At 42.7% G+C, this 20,610-nt stretch overlaps 1 protein-coding gene across 10 annotated transcripts in view; it reads right to left on the bottom strand.

Annotated features, from left to right (window-relative positions):
* LOC108287484 (neurexin-3-beta) overlaps nt 1-13,778 on the bottom strand; it is a 584,298-nt gene extending 570,520 nt beyond the window's left edge. For all 10 annotated transcript variants that reach the window (XM_017505915.2, XM_017505920.2, XM_017505922.2 and 7 more), the window contains exon 1: nt 12,312-13,778. In XM_017505915.2, coding sequence (XP_017361404.1) covers nt 12,312-12,558 — 247 coding nt within the window. In that variant the 5' untranslated portion in view covers nt 12,559-13,778. The remainder of the gene's footprint in view (nt 1-12,311) is intronic.
* Nucleotides 13,779-20,610: the final 6,832 nt, after the last annotated feature.

The raw sequence follows: 20,610 nt of genomic DNA, 5'->3' as shown, positions 1-20,610 counted from the left end.
CCTCCAGAGTGGCTGGGACTACAGGCATGTGCCACCACGCCCAGCTAATTTTTGTATTTTTAGTAGAGACAGGGTTTCACCATGTTGGCCAGGATGGTCTCGGTCTCTTGACCTCGTGATCCGCCTGCCTTGGCCTCCCAAAGTGCTGGGATTATAGGCGTGAGCCACTGCACCTGGCCAATTCCCTTTCTTTCAGGTGAGAAAATTAAAACCAGGAAAGTTTGGTTGCTTGCCTAAAATCATAAGTTGGAGAGAAAGCCTATCATAATTACTGGAAACGAAACTTCCTGAAGAAAGAGATTCCTAGAGTGAATTAAACACGAGGAGAATGAGCCACCCATGGGCTTCCTTGTCAAAAGAGAGGATGTCCCTCACTCTTGGATCCTGGATTGAAGCTGTAACCATTCATTGCCAGCAGATGCTGGAACTGGTATGAGTTTCCAAAGGCTGTTTTGAAAAGCCTCTTTTATAACGTAATAGAATTTGTGAATCTAGGGAAGTGTTCTGATGAGTTGCTGTCAGTATTCAGGATCAGATCTATATTTGCACAGATTACCTGACCTAAGAGTTCCACAGACACTTTGGGCTAGCTAACTGGTTAGTAAGTGGAAGAACTTGAGTGAGTTGCTTAACCCTCTGGTGGCTCAGTTTCCATTCCTGTAAATTCATGGTAATAATAGTACCTACCCTGAAGGATGGTCAGTAAAAAATAAATGCAGTAAGCTAGAGTCTTTGGTTGAATACTTGACATGAGGTCGGTGTTTACCGTTAGCTGTTAGTTTAGAAAATATTCAGAGTCTTCATAATTTATCCTGTATCTAGGCAGGCCCTAAAAGGTCCTTTTAAAAAATGACCCAGTATCCAATTTAAGAATCCCACTTTGAAATTTTTTTACCATAATTCAGGTAACATTTCATAAATACTGAAATCTTAAAAACACATGACAGGTTCAAACTGCTTAAATACCCAACCTGGTTGTGTCAGATATTACCTACAAGACCTTAGGCAAGTGATTCAAACTTCCCATGCCTCAGAGTCTGCCTCTTTAAAATGGGGAAACGGGCTGGGCATGGTGGCTCATGTTGGTAATCTCAGCACTTTGAGAGGCCAAGGTGAAAGGATCACTTGAGCCCAAGAGTTTGAGACTAGTCTGGACAACACTGCAAGACCCCATCTCTGCTAAAATCAAACTTTAAAAATGGGAAAACAACTCTACGTACTTCATGGGACAATTAAGTGAACTATAACATTTAGAGAAACGTCAGGTATATTGAAAGGCAAAGATGTCAGGCTTAATAAAAAGTGATCAATTGCCACAATAAAACCCAAAGTAGACGTTATTGTCATTCTTATGAAAATAGAGGTTTCCTATCTTGTGTTTAATTTATCTAAGAAGTTTGATTTAACAAAAGAGAACATTCAAAAATGCCCATTCCATTATGCAGAGATATTGATTCACGGAAAAAGATATATAATAATTGGCTCCTGGAAAAAACATACAATAAAACTCTGGCTATCCAAATCACAGGATCCTCTCTCTGCCCAAATTATCATGAGACCAAATTCTCCCGAGAGTGGAGCTTTAACCCTTTAATCATCTTTTCAAACTTTTAAATTTCTTGGAATGTGTCTAGAATGGACCCAAAAAGTCTGAAGAGGTTTTGCTTTAGCTGTGATCCAGTTGTTTTCTCATAAGGGACTTTCAGCTTTTATTAAAACCAGGGTTTCAAAGCAACTGGAGGTCCTCTATGAGTTATCAATTATAAAGAATCTGCAATGCCTTTGCTGACTATCACCACTTGCTCATAATAAATCTGGGATTTGAGGCCAGGAAATTAAATGAACTGTAGAAGCATTTTTTAAACTTTTCAACTAGAGTGACGGCTATTTTTTTTTTTTTTCTGGAACTACCAAAGCAAAACCCAGCCTGGGGAATCTATTTAGCTCCTCTTGCTACCACATCCCTGAATAGGTCCACTATGCTTACGCATTTCTTCAGGTCTTGCATTTTCTTCATTAAATGAGTTGATTGTGCTGCAACTTTAAATTTTCGAAAATGCTTATTTCACTTTGGTGTTTGGGGTGATTATTTCTTCCTACTTGTTTGAGTCTCTGCAGATAACCAGACTCTTCCTGTCTCCTCCTCCTTTCCCTTCTATGACACCACACATGACAAAGGTGCAAAGCAAATAGATGTTAAGTAAAACATTGACGTGGGTTCAGTTTAATACTGTGCTCTACCAACTCACTCTACTGCCTAGCAACCATGGTGGCTCACCCCGAGTTCATTTTCATTTCAACGTGCCACACAGAAAAGCAGCCTAAATATATACCGTCAGTTCTGAAGCATATAATCTGTAAACTACAGGAACAGGCAGATCATTTCCATTAGTTTCTTATGTAGCAAAAACCACAATTTTCACCCAAAGAGTGTAATTATATTCAAATTCTGAACGACTGCCTCGGAAATAGTTGAAATTCATAGTTTGGGGGAAACTCACTCAGGAGTGAATATATATGGTTATGGTTTAACATGGGGGGTGAGAGGAATATTTCAAAACAATAAAAAAGGGAGGGCAGGACAGTCTCTCAGAAAATGTTGCTTGCTGGTGTCCAGGGGCTTTATGTTTTCATAGACACTCAATAGCTGATAAGCAAGAGATCAGGACTGGGGCTGGGGACAGGTCTTCAAAGCTGTGATCTTGGTCACCGCTTCCAGATGAAGAGCAGTAACAGGTGAGCAGACAGGCCATTTCTCTCCTGCTTTCTGGCAAGTGACATCCAACCAGGACAGACAGTGTCTCCTTTTACAGAACCCTGCCTCTGAGCACTTTTTCACACTGAGATCTCCTGTACAAAGGAGGCCTTCAGAACACCCTAAGAAACTCCACCTTGGCACACAAAGCCAGGCACCTATTAGAAGGATTCTCATGAATAATTTTTTTTTTTTAGATGGAATTTCGCTCTTGTCACCCGGACTGGAGTGCAATGGTGTGATCTCAGCTCACTGCAACCTCCAGCTCCCTGGTTCAAGCGATTCTCCTGCCTCAGCCTCCTGAGTAGCTGGGGTGGAGCCACATGCCACCATTCCCAGCTTATTTTTGTATTTTTAGTAGAGATGGGGTTTCACCACGTTGGCCAGGCTGGTCTCAAACTTCTGACCTCAGGTTATCTGCCCACCTCAGCCTCCCAAAGTGCTGAGATTACAGATGTGAGCCACTGCACCTGGTCAAGAATTAATTTTAATGGAAGGCCTAGAAAGTCCAACACTGGCAGAAGATATGACTGCAGGGCATAATCTGGATAAGAGGAGATCCCTTTGAAGAAAGAGAGGTGGGGAACAAGGTTGCAATTTACGAAAGTGTCTTGAAGGACTGAGAAGTAGAGGAAAGAAATGGCAATGGACTCAAGAGTCATCCTGCCTGAGCTCCTAACCAGTCCTGACATTAACTGGATGCTCTTAGTTGAGACCTCATCCTGCCTACCTGGAACACTGAGCTCTCTTATCTCTCTAAGTTCTATGAACCGACTGGTGTGCTTTTGAAGGGTGCATAACTTCCTGTGTCCTTTTCCTCTTTCATAAACTATCATCGCTCCTCTCCTAGTATCATGTGGATCAAATGATTGATTGGTCTCAGCCATTCAATCAACCAATGAATGATTCATTCATTCACTCAAAAAAACATAACAGGTATGAATGTTTCGTCAGTCTGCTCCTTTTAATTCCTATCTCTTTAAGTTGAAATGGGTTCAGGCAGACTGGAAAACATTCCAAAACTTATCAGGAATTGGACAGTCTTATAGATGCTTTGGAAAGGCATGTTAGCTGCATTAATCAAAGTGGTTCATCAATCTGTGCACTTTATTCCTGACAAAGGAGCTTGATGTGTTTGTGTAGTCTGTTCCTTGAGTTGACAGACTGTGTGGTACAGCAGAAAGGCCAAGAATTTTGTGGTCACGACCAGGTTTGGATCCTGGCGTTACCACCATATTAATTAACCCATTTAATCTCCCTGAGTCTCAGTGTTTTTAACTGTAAAATAGTCACTTTATTAGGTCCAAAAGCCAGTGAGGATTAAATGAAGTCATATATGCAAAGCATCTGGAAGAGTACCTGTCACACAGTGGGTGTACATTATGTGCTCGTGTATGATTCAAGCAAGTCTCTCTCAAAATCCTAACTGTAAGTAGAAATAAACCGTTTCCTCTTTATAAACCCAGTTGCTAGTCTGCCCCCTGCTCTGATACGGCTAAACACAGCAGAGCATTTTAAACACAACATATAGCTCCTTTCTAGTATTATTAAGGTGTGTTTAAATGAACGCTGCATTCTTCCCATCTCAGCGTGACTGCACTCAAGTTGGATTGCGGGCTTTATAACATCACAGTGTGCCACTCTGGTACATTATGCTTCTTCTGTCTGAGGGGAAAAGAGAAAACCGGGCTCATGGCTTTGACATAAGTTATTATGATAGTCAAGAAAACAGACCTATAAAATGCTGGCAGACTTGGGGAACTCAGGTAGGTTTAAGATGCAGAGTGGCATCTTTAAAGACTTACAAATCAGGGACTCATGCAGTCCTAGTGATGGAAAACATTTGGAGAGATCATCTCGCTCAAACCTCTCATTGTACAAACCAGGAAGAAATGAAAAGGAGTTTCCCCCAGCTATGGTATTAAGGTACTTTCACACTATATGCCATGCAGAAAACTACAGGTAAAGCAAAGAATATAGGTTAGGAAATCAAGATACCTCATGGAATATCTAAAAGTTAAAAGATTCACATAATCTAAAAATATAATGGTATAATCCAAAGTTACAGAACTGGTCAGGGAGAAAATTGGGGGCAAAATGTATATATCAGCACCATGTCCTCTCAGTAAGAATTCTGTTTTAAATTCAGGCTTCACAAAGTCAGTTCTAAGAGTTCTGGCAAAATAATGTGCTCCTATCTGCTCTACAACCTTTGAGCCCTGGTAAGCGTAAGACATTGCATTAAAAGAAGTTCTCCACTTCCAGATCTAAAGATAGTTGTGCTTAAAAACATCCACTTCTGGGGGCCGGGCACGGTGGCTCACGCCTGTAATCCCAGCACTTTGGGAGGCCGAGGCGGGTGGATCACGAGGTCAAGAGATTGAGACCATCCTGGTCAACATGGTGAAACCCCGTCTCTACTAAAAATACAAAAATTAGCTGGGCATGGTGGCGTGTGCCTGTAATCCCAGCGACTCAGGAGGCTGAGGCAGGAGAATTGCCTGAACCCAGGAGGCGGAGGTTGCAGTGAGCCGAGATCGCGCCATTGCACTCCAGCCTGGGTAACGAGAGCGAAACTCCGTTTCAAAAAAACAAAAAAAAAAATCCACTTCTTCCTAGTATAAACCAGATTAAAAATTGTAGTTTACAATGGACACTGAGAATCCTGTAGGAATGTTCGAATTCTGCACAGGTTTACTACAAATGGGATCCAATTCTGAATTTCCAAAATGGTCTCCGAGTATTCCTTGGAGTCCTCTCTTTTCACTTCACTAAATCTCTGAGCTTCTAAATGATTTGCTATAATGTGTTGGCCCATGCTAAAATTTGCCCGGCATGAATTTCTACCTAAGAACACCATTACCAAACGTCACAAGCTGACTTTTGTCCCATGCTATGTTCTAGTGCCATAAACAGGAAAATGCAAAAAAGGTTCTCTCATCTACATTTACTCGGAGTATGATGTAAATGAAATAATCTCTTGGAAGCAAAAGAGTATGTGTGTATAGATAGGAAAATGAGGAGAGCCAGCAGATGCATGTTCTTTAACAACAATCTACCAACCAGCAAATGATCAGCACTGAAGCTCCTCTTTGTGCAAGGAATTCAAAGCGGGCAGCCTTATCATGAAAATGTTTCTCATAAAATATGTAACCTGTACACATTGATTTACAATGTATAAGCACAACTTGCTTAATCTTTCATTCAATTTCTATGATATAAGTACGGGAACTATTATCATTGCTGACTTTAAAGATACAGAAATTCAGTCTCAGTGAAACCAAGTGACTTACTCAGGTTCACAAAGTTTCTTAGTGATATAGTTTCTGAGAGGCAAAGTTTCTTAGAACCAGAGGTTGAAGGCTATTTCCTCCAACCACAGTTGTTCCAACCTCACCTAACAGCACACTGTCCACTAGAACTCCATTATTATTTACCTACTATCATAATTAGCACACATTCTGAGCACAGAAACAAAGAAACAAATAAAGGTATTCCCTTTCCCCAAAGAATTGAATGCTTTGCTTATGATTTAGAACAATCAGTGTTTTATAAATGACATGGTCTTTCAATCATCTCACCACGCTTCACATAGCCATGTCATGAAGTAGATAATTTACCTCATATTTATATTTTCAAATGAACTTTAGAAAAATAAAAATTGAACAGAAAAAGAAATCGATGCCTTTTTAAGTAACATATTTTTCAACTGAGAAAGGGAGAAACTTGAAAATTAAAAAACAAGAAATTTATACTTAGTTCACCTATTTTTTTTCTTCTTTGCACTGACATGTGAAAAGTGGTGGTTTGTGTCTCAGGAAAGGCAAAGAGTGAGCGACTGTATTTCCCAAAAGAAGTCAATGGCAGGGGCGGAAGGTCTGGCTCAGAAGGGCAGCACGTCTAGGTGGAAAATGCCTTAATGTGTAGACATGAAAGCATGTGTCTGCAGTCAGGCAGAATGAGTCCACACGCACATTAAGATCTGGACTCAGTCACAGAAGACAAACTGAGAAGAAAGCAAACACAAGTCTTCACTGAATCAATAGCTGCTATTTTCCCCACATATGTAAACACAACATTACCTCGTGGGGCACTATCTTCTCAATTTTGTAAGTTGCTACCAGTGTCAGTGAAGTTTGATTTTTCTGCTGTGAAAGTTTGAGTCCGATGGGGATTCACTAAACAATACAGCTTAACTTCTTTCCCAATAACTGGGTCAGGGGTGGGGGGAGGGGGGCGGTGAGGAGAAAGGACCTTACAGGCTGAAGTGTGTGCCTTCGAAATTCATACATCAAAGCTTTATTCTTGGTGCCTCTGAATGTTTGAGGACGGGGCCTTTAAAGAGGTGATTAAGTTAAAACGAGACCTTTAGGGTAGACCCTAATCTAATGTGATGGATGTTTTCACAAGAAGGGAGAAATTGGACACACACAGAGACACCAGGGATGCATGCATGTAGATGAAGGCCAGACTCCATGAAGACACAGGGAGAAAAAGGCCATCTGCAAGTCAAGGAGAGACATCTCAGAAGGAACCCAACCTGCTGACACCTTGATCTTGGACGCAGGCCTCCAGAGCCTTGAGCAAACAAGCTGCTATTATTTAGACCATCCAGTCTATAGTACTTTGTTATGGCAGCCCTGGCAAAGTAATATAAGGAGGAAAGTATTAAAAGTTCAAAAGTAATCTTCAGAGATTTGCCTCCCTCTCTGGTCATCTAGAGTTCTAGTAAAGCAAACTTTCTCAGGACTGTCAAGTTCATTTACTAAAATGTAAAATGGAATACATTCCTTTTTTCAGATTCAAAATCTGAGGTGAAAGAAATCAAGTTCTTACTATAAAATTTCATCCCACAGCCAGTATGGGCAAGTTTCGTGTGTGTGTGTGTGTGTGTGTGTGTGTGTGTGTGTCTTGTTTTTTCCCTGATGTTCTAATTATCTTATTTCTTCTCTCTATGACACAACTGCCTCTACTCCACACCACCCAATGATCTATGTTGAAAGTCCTGAAGAAATTTACACTAGAGTATTATAGTCATCCCATGGTGGTCTCTCAAGAACAAGTTTATCACCAGACCCACTACTTGCCAGTGAAGTTTAGAGAAGAAAAACAATGCATCTAGAGGAGACAAAGGAGAAACCAATTTAATTAATTCATCACCAAGGCCAAAGATATATAAATCTTATCATTTGATCTGTCAACCAACACTATGAATTATTCAACTCCCCGAATCTCAACAAGGAAGGCATCAAGAAAGTGGTTAGAAAGCAGCTGGCTGAGCAGAAGAATGTGCTCAATAGATCAAAGCAAAACAAGTCCCAGGGCTGTAAAAACTTGGGGGTGGGTCTCTGGGACAAGAAATGAGTCCAAGAAAGACTCCAGGATCATGTGTCACAGGGGGCCCATGACCACCACCAGTTGGGCTAAGATTGTTTGAACAGGACTTATTACCCCTCGCTTCCACACACACTCTGGTTTCTGAGCAGGAGATCTTCCTGCAAATACATTGTGGTGTGTTCCCTTTTAAAACTGAGCTTTCCAAGAGTTCTATGTCCTCAGCTAGTCCCCACAAATGTCTACAGAGCCAGGAAAGTCTGCTATTTTGTGGAGGATAACATTTAAGGTACACATAAAACCACTGTACTCTACAGTTCTGGTGGGTCTGAGGGCCTTTTCCAGGGTCTCTAGCCATTTATCTACTTTCTTTTTTATTTTCCATCACACTGAATCTTATCAGATGTAGGTTAGTGAAAAACCAGACTGGGGGGACCAGTCAAAAAGATTTAAAGGAGACTGAGCAATCGATCCTTGAAGAAAACTGCCTCTAGACTATAATGACTGAAGCATTTCTTAGGCAGATGTACATTGGGGTTCTTTTGTTGTTGTTGTTGTTGTTGCTATTTTTAGTAGAGACCGGGTTTCCCAACGTTGGCCAGGCGGGTCTTGATTCGAACCCTTGATCTCAGGTGATCGGCCCGCCTTGGCCTCCCAAAGAGCTAGGATTACAGGCATGAGCCACCGTGCCTGGCCACATTGGATTTCTTAAAGGTGAGAAAGAGGAAAAAAACGAAGGAAAAAATATACAAAACTCTCTTATGTAACTTAAGCTTGCTAAACAAATATATTTTACTATTTATAGATCTGTAATCACTAAACTACCTTGTGCTTTGATAAAAAATGATATTTACATATGGAAATAAAGCCAAGGATGAAAAGGAACCTAGAAGGATATTTTAAATAACAGGATAATGTAAGTCTTCATTTTATAAAGAATATTTAGATTTTATATTAATTTCACTTGATATTTGGATTTCTACCCACTTCCTGCACTTTTAAAATTATGGAAACATATATATATAAAGTTTTGCAATTATTCCTAGCTGAACACCACAATGTCTTATTTGGTTCTGTATTTTCAGCAGTAGCACACAACCTGGCACATAGTAAGTGCTCAATGAGTATTGACTGAATGACTGATGAACAGGAGACAGCATGAAAGTGCGATGAGGACTCTAAGGGAATGGGGAAGGGTCTACCAGATTCCCTTTAAGAAGAAAGCAGATCCTGTCCTGAAACACAATCCTAACATACGGCAGTTTGAGATATCCCAGATAAGTGTGGCCTTAGTCTCCCTAATTCACAAAGAATCCCAGCATCCTCTAGGCTGTCCTGGGATAAAGGCTTTAAGGAAGTTTATAACATAACCAATTTTCTAAAGATTGGAACCAAGCACAGGCAAAAGTGTAGGTAAAATACCAGCGATTTGGAGGATTTCTGTTTCTTCCATCTGTCTTAGCATGAATCCCTCTATAGAGCTGGATAGTGGGGAAAGGGGGTTGAGGCACCAACTGATGAGCAGCAGCTTTGAGGACTTTGGCTTCTCAGAAAATGGGCAAGGGTGTGGTTAGAAAAAAAAAACCTCTTAAGTCCAAAGGAGATTCTTGGACTCAAGGTTCTAGTTTTGTTTCATACCAAAATTAAGGGCATTTACTTCTGCACAGACAATAGAGAGGGCTGCCTTTAACTCTGGAATAAGATTGGCAGTAAATCGTCAGAGTAACAACCATCAGTTTCTTGGTGCCATGCCTCCTACCACCTCCACCCAAAAGATTTTTAAAACAATTGCTGCTAGCTAGGTCTTTGCCTTAGACTAGGGGAAAAAACAAACAAACAAACAAAAAAAACAAAAAAACAAGTATACGCCAAATAAGAATGAGAGGTGCATCAGCAAAGCTCTGTGGGAATTTCTGGTTCTTTTAGTTAGAGATGCAAAGGGTCGCAGCTTGGATGCAGAATGAGAGCCAGATGTAGGGATAGTTTGTTGATTGCTGCTTCTCTTGATTTTATGCTCAAAAACATCAATTAAATATGCAAGGAGCCTACTTAATATAGATGCATTCACTCTCCAAGCCCCAAATCAATGAATTGAGACTTCAGGATTGAAAGAGGATTGTGAAGAGTTGAATTCATGAGCTTTCTTATCTCAGCCATGCCAGACCCTGGAGTTCACTGTACCCTACAGCTCTGGTGGGTATGAGGGCCTTTTCTGGGGTCTCTAGCCATTTACTTACTTTCTTCTTATTTTCCATCATGCTGAATTTTATCAGATGTAGGTTAATGAGAAACCAGACTGGGGATCAGTCAAAAAGATTTAAAGGAGACTGAGCAACCAATCCTTGAAGAAATAAATGAAAAAAAAAGAGTCATGTTTAACCAGTGCAAGGTTCAACCCCTCTATGAGAGAGACAGAGAGAGAGAGAGAGAGAGACTGACTGACTTAGGGACCCTAGGTAAGCACTGCTCTGCAAATTCCAGCACTTACTAGTATCTGCTTTAACTGTTTGCATCCTGAACAAAAGACATCAAAGACCCTGCCGCCCCTAACCTCTAACTGATGCATAATCTTCCTCTCCCTGCTGATCATTTACAGTAATTAGCAAAATTTAGCTAATTATCTCTGAGGATTTCCGTATTTAATTATGGCTATTAGTAACAGTCTGTCTGGCTTCCCCTATCTCCCACTCCCCCCCCCTTTTTTTTCTTTCTTACCCACTCCCTCCAGTCCCTCTCCCCCTTAAGAGCTCAGTTTCCATGTCAATGAAATTGCTTTTTTGGTGGTTGTGGCTCTTTCTTCTCCTATGTTGGTTTGCTCCTTTTTTTTGGGCCAACACCAGACCCAGCAGGAGTCACAGAGAAAACAGCCACCAGATCAAGATCAAGCAATCCCTTCTTTTCACCATCCTCCTCCACCAACCTTACAGGCTGTGAGCTGCTTGACAACTCCATCAGATAAAATTTAAAGAGAGTCCAAAAGAGCCAGAGTATGTGCTGGCATTTTCTCAATGTGCTGACACTTACACTACAGATAGCATAAAGCCAAAGCCCAGGGCTCGGATGCAGCAGGAAGAATCAACTTTCCAAAAGGAGTCTGCATGTTATCAGTTTTTAAAACACAAACAAGGGCAGGGACCCCCTAGTATGGTTCAGGCTCCTGTTCCCTGGAGGGCTGTTTCTGCAGCCAGTCTTCATTTCTGTGTGTCCTGCTCCCCTTACCATCAGAGTAGAGTGCATAGTAAACAAATAAGGAAGCTCCTTTCTTTAGAACAGTTTACTACAGCAAGCTCCTACCTTAGCTACAGACATCGCCCTTTTAGAGGCAGCCGGCTAGGAGCTGAATATAATTTTAAAAGCCATAGATCTCTTCCTTCAATAGTCATGCAAGGAGGGTCACTGGGAATAAAACACATCGTACCTGTATTGTGTGAACAAGCCCATCTCTGCTCCCTAGAAATGAAATAACATTTGCATGCACGGTGGAATTGAAGTTACTATCATTTACATTTGGGTAAATTATAAATGAACTTAGCCTTATCTTACATATTGGTTCCTCTCTGATAGTGATATTAGATGTGTAGTTTTAGAAATAGCTGCTCTTTCAATCTCTCGATAGACATGTGGGCAAATATAAAGCTGCCAAAATCAACACAAATGGCCACGGGTTGTTAATTATATTTTCTGCCTTCTTATATTCAGCTACTCTTGGCTGACCTTTACCACACAGGCTACTTTACAACAGTTCAATCAACTTCTGGCTGAAAACCTGATTCCTGTTGTCTGCTCTTCCCACCCCGCCCCCACCCCACCCCAACTAGCTCCCAAGCAAGACCACAAGCAAAGAAGGGTGAAAGCAAGGTGAATTGACTATTTCTCCAAGTACAGCATTGGGACTCATCTGTAAGTTGCCTACCACCATGGGGGTGGGGAGAGTAGAAGGTTGTAAAAGAGAGAGTGTGGTGTCTGCAGCTATGAATAAGGGAGCTAAGGAGAGAAGAACCCTTTAGAGAAAAGTGGAGGTGGGGGTCGGGGACTAGGGCAGAAAACACTAACCTTTAAGAGAAAGTAGAAATTTGCTTCCCTCATGGACATACAATGTTTTTCATCATTTTAAATTCATTTTTTAAAAAAATTATCTTCCCACCCTTGACACTACCTACAAGGCAAGTGAGTTAAGGAATCGCTATGCCCCACTAAAAGGATAAAGAGCAGAGAGACCCACCGTGCCCTCCTCGAAGGGAAACAGGGGAGCGATAGATAGAAATAGGCACTGAGTGATGCTTGCTGCCATGGAAATGGTGCTCGTGCTGAGAGTGAGACCCCGGCGAGGAAGAGGTGGAGGAGGAGGAAGCTACATTAGAAGAACTCCACACAGAGCTGACGATGCATCCCCAGAACAGTGACCAGATCCCAAGCGTCCAGGCCGGCCGGCGAGGAGGGCTCCGTCTCGCGTGGATTCTCAGGTGCATGGTCAACGCACGGGACCACTACAGATGGGCAGTTTGAATTCCAGCCAGTGAGGAGTAATGAAGTTCATGATGCCCAAGGGCCCATCATAGCAGGAGGAAGAGTTGCCAGAATTTGGGGAAGAGGGAAGCAATATGCGCTTTCAAGACAATGATGAATCAGTTTAAAAAAAAAAAAAAAAAAAAAGATACTAAAAAAAAAAAAAAAAGATAAAAAGCAAAGCCCCTTCTCTTTTCCCGGGGCTGAAATTTAGGATGCCAGTGTCGTCTCAGGTATAGCAAACCTCCTAGGATGCCCCGACATGCCACGCATGTCAGGGGAAGACCGGCGTGGCTTCCTCCAGATCTCTGGGCACCTCGAGTCTGATGACTTAACTGCACACTCCGGGCAGCCACACAGAGGAAAGGTGGCAATGAAGGAAGAGAAGGAGGCAGCAGGAGCCCCAAGTGGGTTCAGGTGAGTTTATTCCAACATCCAAGGAGTTTGAACATTTTTATTTTCCCGTTTCCACTTCCACGCGATGCAATGCAGAACTGCCAGGCAAAAGGGGGCTGCAGGTGGAAGAGTTCTTCGGGTGTTCCAGGGAGTCTCCGCGGGAGCGCGAGGCTGTTAACCCTGCGCGTGCTGGACTAGCGCCGCGGAGCAGCCGCCGGCTTACTGGGTTTCCCAACTGGATGAAAAGCAGCAGCAGCCACCGCAGGCAGAGGAAGAGAACAAGGACTGGAGGGAAGGAGCAGAGGAGGAGGAACCCGGCGCGGAGCAGCCACCCAGACCAACGTGGCACGGGGCGGAGGGAGGCGGGTGGGTGAAATCAGGGAGAGCGCGAGAGGAGGTGCCCGGCAGGCGGCAGAAGGGGCCGAGAGGCTGGCGGGCGGGCGCTGCGAAGTGCGCGGGCCGGAGAGGCACAGGTGAAGTGAAGCGAGGAGTTGAGGAGCCAAATTCACAAATGGGCAAGTCATATGCAAATAGCGCACTCCCGAGAGCAAATCAGTGCAGCCCCAGCGCTCTGCCGAGGGACTGGCTGGCTCCGGAGGAAGGAGGGGCCAGAGCGACCAGGAATCCCGGCCCTCCCCATTCAGGCACAGGCTCGTCTACACCCGCGCGAGCCTCCGGCACACACCGCCCGCCCTCACTCCCCTGGCTTGCTCGGCTCCCGCCGGCCGTGTGCGCGCGCGAGCGTGTGACACCGACAGACCGATACTGCGCCTTCTGATTCACCCGGGCCATGAAGGCACCTTTTCACAATTTGAGAGGAAAACTAACCGCGGCGGCCAGGGCCGACGTGGCTCCAAACAGAAATAAAAAGAAACCCCTTGACTCAGCGCGCGCGCTGGAGCTGCTGCACGCGGTGGAGCCGCAAGGGCGCTCCTCCCCGCCTGGCGGTGGCTCTGGCGGCCACTCTCCAGGCGCGTGTGTCTCCCGGGGTTCAGATGCCCAGGTCCCCACCCGCAGGGCGAATGATGGGAATCTGAGTCCAGACTCTCAAAAGTGAAGGCGGAGCGGTGGCCCGGGGACTCCGAAGGGCGAAGGGCTGGGTGTCTCGCAGCCCTTCCAGAAGGTGGCTGCCACCCCGGGTGAAGGATGCTGTTGGGATTCCAAATCCAGAGGTTATCGTCCATGCCTGTGGTCCCGACAGAAAATAAACTTCAGAAGGGGAGAGGGCCACATTGGCTGGCTCAGAGAGAAGTGACCGGCCTGTCCGCAACTGGCTACAAAAGGGCTGCCCCAAGTGGGTGAAGTCCCCTGGGCACTGGGCACCGAAGACAACACGGTGTTTACCCCAAGACTGAACACGCAGGGGAGAGCCAGAGTGGCAGCACCTGTCCTCTGTCGTGGCCATCTGTGACTCCGGAGGCGCTTGACCCAAGGCTCTGCCAGGACACTGTGACCCTGTGGACCAGGCGGCATCACCCCTGCACCATGTCTGATATGCAGGAAGGACAAACCCAACAGGCTGCCCTCGCAGGCCAAGCCCTTGTCCACACAGGTCTCGCTAGCTTTGACTCCCTCCTACCGTTCACCTTGGTTAAAAAGCCCATTACATTTGCAGGGAGGAAGGGAAGGTGAGTGAACGATACTTGCTGGTAAAAGCATATATATGTTGTATTTAGGAGGCTTTTTTTTTTTTTAAGGAGCTTATAGTACCTATTATATACTCCACTCTCATTTTAAACCCCCTGAGGATAAAGAACAGGGATTAAGACAGTCCTATTCATCCTTGAGACACCCCAAGGAGATGTTGAGGAAACAGCATTATATCTCTCCAACAGATAAAGATACCAAACCTACAGATGATTTGCCTTCAAGGTCATACATCAAGTCCATTTCAGAATTTATGGTAGCGAGCTGGTATTCTGGTTCTGAAATTGGTGTTCTTTAAAAGCTCCAAGCTACCCCTAGTAAATGATACCACAGAGTCGCCCTGACTGCCCTGGCTCTCAGTTGCAAGGGTGATCCAGGATCCACAGCCCCCCAGGAAATGGCCCTCTGACAAGGTTCTCCATACCTTTGGGTGTGCCTCCATACACAGTGTCTTAAACCAGCAGCATGCACTCAGCAACGCCACAGCAAGGGCAAGGGATGGTTTGTGAACATTCCATTGAAACCTCAGTTTCCTCCTCCGTAAAATGAGGATCATGCCTCCTCCAGGTTGTTGGGGGTTTAAAATGAGAAAACTCCAAGTACCTGGCAGTATTCTCTGTTCACAAGAAAAATAAGCTTGAAGCTCTAAAAAGGTGAAGTACAGGTTAAGTACATATTTAGGGTCTCATGCTATCATTGCTAGAAAAGCCAGAAAAAATTCTTAACATCCTAAATATCCATGATAATTTCCACTCCATAACCACTCCTTAATTTACTCCCGCAGATGGATTTCCACTGCACTTTTGGCCTTAAGGCAGCCTAGATGACTCTGCTTACCCCTAATTCTTCAGCTATCTCCAACCAGATGCCCCATTGCTCGCTATTCTCTAGTTCCCCAGGTCTTTCTCCCTGGAATGTGGGAAGTTCCTTCTCATCCCAAGGCCTTTATGGTGTTGGTGGCCCCTCTTGTTTGGAAGGTTTTTCTCCAAGATTTTCATGTGATGGTTGCATTTCAAATGTCACCTCCTCAGAGAGCCTCTCGGGTCCTCATCTAAAGTGGACCTCCACCCCTGAAAGGCATCCCTTCCCATTACCTTGCTTTATTTCCTTGACAGCACTCTCTAGTTTCTGAAATTATTTTATCTATGTATTTGTTCATAGTCTATCTTTTTAAAAAGATCATAAGCTCTCTGAAGGCTGAGTCTTTTTCATGTTCTCCCCTGTATTCTCTGTGTGTGGAACAACGGGGTAGCACATAATAGGAGCTCAGTAAATACTTGCTGAATGAATGAACTCAGTGAATCAACTGCAGTCTCATACTCACGTTTTCCTTATGCCATTAATTGTGCTGATATGTTTGTCTGGCTTTAGCAATGTCAATCCCCAGAGACAAGCTTTTTCAGAGTTGATACGCCGACCACCTACCTACTTACTGTTTTTCTTTTCTAAATTGGCACTGAGCATTGGAGACTGCTTTGACTTCATTCTGAGGATGTGTGGTAAGCTTAGATGGACCTTCCAATTAATTCTCTGCTAGGCAATAAAGGGAAAATAAATCCTTAATGCGGTACAAAATCTGGAAATGCTGCTGGTGCGTCACAGCTGGAACTATTCATTTCACTTGTCATACTTATAACTTATTTATTTACTTTTTGCAAAATGTCAGAAGAAGTCATCGTGAATTTCAGTAAGGCTGATTCCATATGGGGACACAGTATTTATACTGAGAAGAGGCTTCAGAGGACAAATGTAAGACGGGTCTATTTTACTTCTTCCGCTACAAAGAGATAACCCCCAATTATCCTAATAAAATGCATGCCCTTCTCCAATTTACCACACTGTTCATTTTTTCATGTGTTTCTTACCCCTCGTGGCCCTCCCTCTAGTTAACACATTCCTATTTAGACTTCTTTTCTGAATCCTATTCTTCTTAGGTCCTTTAGAGCTAATGTTAGTCTAACACATGAAATACATTTTTAAAGATTTTTAGCTCCAGTGATACTTTCTAAATACCGCCTGTAGCTAGAGTTCAGCTGAAGGATTTGTCATCCCTTGTCCTACCATCAAAAGCTCTCCTCTTCCTCTTGAGTTGTCTTTTCTAGTGGGTCCTTTGAGTGACAACACTTGGGAATCAAGTGTACAGCTACAGGATGAAAACGAGAGTCCACTTTTAAGATAGAAAAGAAGAGAAGTAGATTTAGAAACACTATGCTCACCCAGATTTCAAGTTGAAAAATATAAATAATTTCACAGGAACAACCACGCTCAGCTCCACTTGAATAAATCCCCCACGGAGTCCTGACCATACTCTTTGGATCCTGAAATTTCTAAATGGAATACAATTTTTAAAAACCCCTCTATGACTTCAGGCTTTAGAAGTGGTATGACAGACTTTCTCCTCCTGCTTTTTAAATGTCTCACCCCCCCCACCCCCCCACCGCCCCATCCTTACCCTGCAAGAGAATGTTCCCGGGTAAGGTAGGAGCATCTTTATCCATCACACCCATTGTCTTGTTTTGGTCTGTGCCTCAGCTATGCGACAGTCTGGAGAGTCTTTGGCTTCTAAAATAAGCCTTGGGATTGTATTTAAATGTGTCAGGCACCAGGAATCTAATGCAAAGTTGCTCAGTCCATCAGCTTATTTTCCACAGTACCGTACATTTTATCTCTGCACAGGTCTCTCCTTACTCGTATAGACTCTGACTTGCCACTTTGCTGCCAGCAGGAGACCCCTGTCAAGTTGTTCATTGCAGGCACATCTCATATGAACTGCACAGAAACAGGAAGACCAGAAAGCATCAGAGCTGCCTGTTTCTGTGTGAGCCCTAAGCTTTTAGGTGAGGACCCTTTTTTCCAAATACGAAGAGTAGAGATCCTTACTTTCTATCTCTACACAAAGGCCTCCAGAAGGCAATTTGGGGGGGGGGGGGGAGAGAAAACACAACTAAACTCTCATAATGTGAAATGAAATAAAAGTCCTGAAAAAATACTGGGGATTGTTAACATGGCTATAAATATATCCAAGGGTTTCGGTGACACCATAAAACAGTTCAACTTTGCTTTATTATATGTCAGTAGATTTATTTATAGCCACATAATTCATCCTGCTCATTTATTTAAAAAAGCCATCCTACATAAAAAGCAGATTTTGATTATGTTTTCTATTTGGAGGTATAAAAGAGAAGCTTTATTCTTTTAGACATCACTTCTATGAGTATTTGATTAAAAAAAGACAATGGCGTCCTTGTGTAAATTTGTAGTTTAGAGAATGTATATACTGCTTCTGCCTCTTTAACTTATCCTTCTAATAAACATCCAGAGTTATTTCCCTGTCCTCCTTGTGGCTGAAATAGGGATATCAGGAGTTTGGATGCTGGAAAAAATTTTTTTAATCTCTTAAGTTTGAATAATGTAGCTGGGACATTTACTTCATTGAAATGTATACACATTTCTTTAAGGCTTAAAAAATATGAATCTTCCTGTGAAACCTTATTTAGCTTCCTTTGAACTCCAAAAGAAGCTATTTTAATATAGAAGCATTTTTTTTCTCTCTTTCACTATTAGTTTCTCATAAAGAGATTTGGGCATTTACAACCTGTTAGTCTTCACTAAGCTCACATTGGATATCAGATCTCCACCAAGCTTAGATCAGATTTTCAAAGGTCTAAACTTGGTATCCTCAGCCTCATGGAAATCTCTATCCAGTTATTAAGGAATCAAATAAAATGAGTTATCATAATATGCTATCACAATAAAAGAAGGAATCTCATTTGTTTGTTTACAGAACCAAATATTAAAGATTTAGATAATATATTTTATTTTTATTTTTTTGGTATAGAAGACTTTATTCAGAATCATTGCAATATGTATAGGGACCACTGCAAAGGGTCTTGCAGTCTGGGAGAGAGAGAATGGGCCCACCGCCCTGGAGGACATTTTGCAAGTGCATACAGATGTAGATCAGGCCCCCGGTACTACACAGCCTAGGTTCAAATCCTGATTCTGCTTGTTAGCGGCTGTGAAAATGTAGCCAAGATCTTAGCCTCTTTGTAGTTTAGCTTCTTTATCTGTGAAATGGGAGTAATCATACCATCTAATAGATTTGTTGTCAGGTTTAAAGTTAATGCATGTAAATTGTCTAGAAATCGTACCTGACACACAAAAATGAGCAATAATAATAGTTATTATTTTATTATTACTATTATTTTTCTCCATATGAGAGAAAAGTCTAGTTTAGAAGACCAAATAAAATAGTCATCTTTTCTTGTTTATACAAATCTCCAGGGCAGTGAGTAAACACCCTTCCTCCCACCCATAATTTTTGTTGTTGTTTGAGACACAGTCTCGCACTGTCGCCCGGGCTGGAGTGCAATGGCGCAATCTCTACTCACTGCAACCTTCACCTCCCGGGTTCAAGAGATTCTCCTGCCTCAGCCTCCCGAGTAACTGGGATTACAGTCGCCCACCACCACACCTGGTTAATTCTTTGTATTTTTAGTAGAGACAGTGTTTCATTATGTTGGCCGGGCTGGTCTCAAACTCCTGACCTCACGATCTGCCTGCTTCAGCCTCCCAAAGGGCTGGGACTATAGGTGTGAGCCACTGTGCTGGCCCCCACCCGTAATTTCAAAACACAGAATGCAAAATCTGTCCCATATGTTACTCAACTCATGGGATTCTCTTTGCCCATCTTCTGCGGAAGAAGGAGCAACTTCATCACACGCTTCTTATAAATATCCTCCAAGCCAGCTCCAAAACAATGAAGCTCATGATTGGTCCCTGAACTAGGTCACACAGGCTATGAAAACCTAGCATTGTTTGATAAGTAATTATTTGCCTGGATAGGGTAGAACTCTCAAGATCCTAGTCTGCTTTGGGATATGAAAGGGCTCTCTGGTGACTTCTCTTTCCTATTTCTTTAATTCTTTATTTTCTTTGTTTCTTCTCTAGAATAAAACATAAATTCTAACAATTAGCCTTCTCCCTGGAAAACATGCCTGCTAAATATTTTAAGAATTTCCGTTGGATTTATGTAGTATTTTATTACTATTCAACTTTTTTTGAAAGTTATTGTGACTGTACCTCTGAATTAGGCTCTACTCAGGATAGAGAGAAACTGCAGCCCCTGTCCTTCACTTTGGTGCATTGATTCATTTACTCCATGGACACTAAATTTATACATACTATGGGCAAAGCACTGGGTGAAGTCCAGCAGGCCAAATAATGAAGAAATTTCAGGCCTTAGGAAGTAAATAATCTAACAGGAAAAAATAAAAAGAAAACACCTTAAACCAAATTAGACCAGCCATAAATGCATTTAAATATATAGCTTCCCAAATACAATATGATAAGTGCTAGAATAAAGACATAAACAAAGCACATAGAGGAATAGAGAATGGAATTAATCTATAGCAAGGAGAAAATCAGGAAGGATTCATAGACAAGGTAGCATATGAACTGAGCGTTAAAAGATTAGAGTTCAAATCCTGGGTCCACTGGCTATGTGACCTTAAACAAGTAATCTTAAACTTTTGGAGCCTGTTTCCTCAACTGTTTAACGATGAATAATCTCTACCTCATGGAATGGTTTTGAGGGTCTGAAAAGAAGTTATCTTTTTAAAGAGCATTGTAAATGGAGGTTCACTGTTATGATGAACTTGATCTTGAATGATTTTAAAAAGGGGAGTGTAAAGCAAGGAGATTATTAATGAGAGGTGCAATCATCCACAGGGGGCTTCCTAAAGGAGGCATACCAGCCCAGCGTTCACTTGTCACTTAAACTGTTAAAGTCTGAAGAGCTCCAAAATGGGTCAACTTTTTCTTTCAATGAAAAAGGTAGGTATTCCATGGGAAAAAGAAAGGCAAGGCAAGGCAGGAGAAGGGAAGGGAAGAGGAAGGGAGGATAGGGAGAGAAGGGAAGGGAAGGGATAGAAGGGAAGGGAAGGGGAAGAAAGAGGTGGGGAGGGGAGACG

This window comes from Cebus imitator, unplaced genomic scaffold (genome assembly GCF_001604975.1).
Source record: "Cebus imitator isolate Cc_AM_T3 unplaced genomic scaffold, Cebus_imitator-1.0 Scaffold345, whole genome shotgun sequence".
Lineage (NCBI taxonomy): Eukaryota > Metazoa > Chordata > Mammalia > Primates > Cebidae > Cebus > Cebus imitator.
The sequence above is the reverse complement of the archived record's forward strand: the minus strand, read 5'-3'. Positions and strand labels throughout refer to the sequence as shown.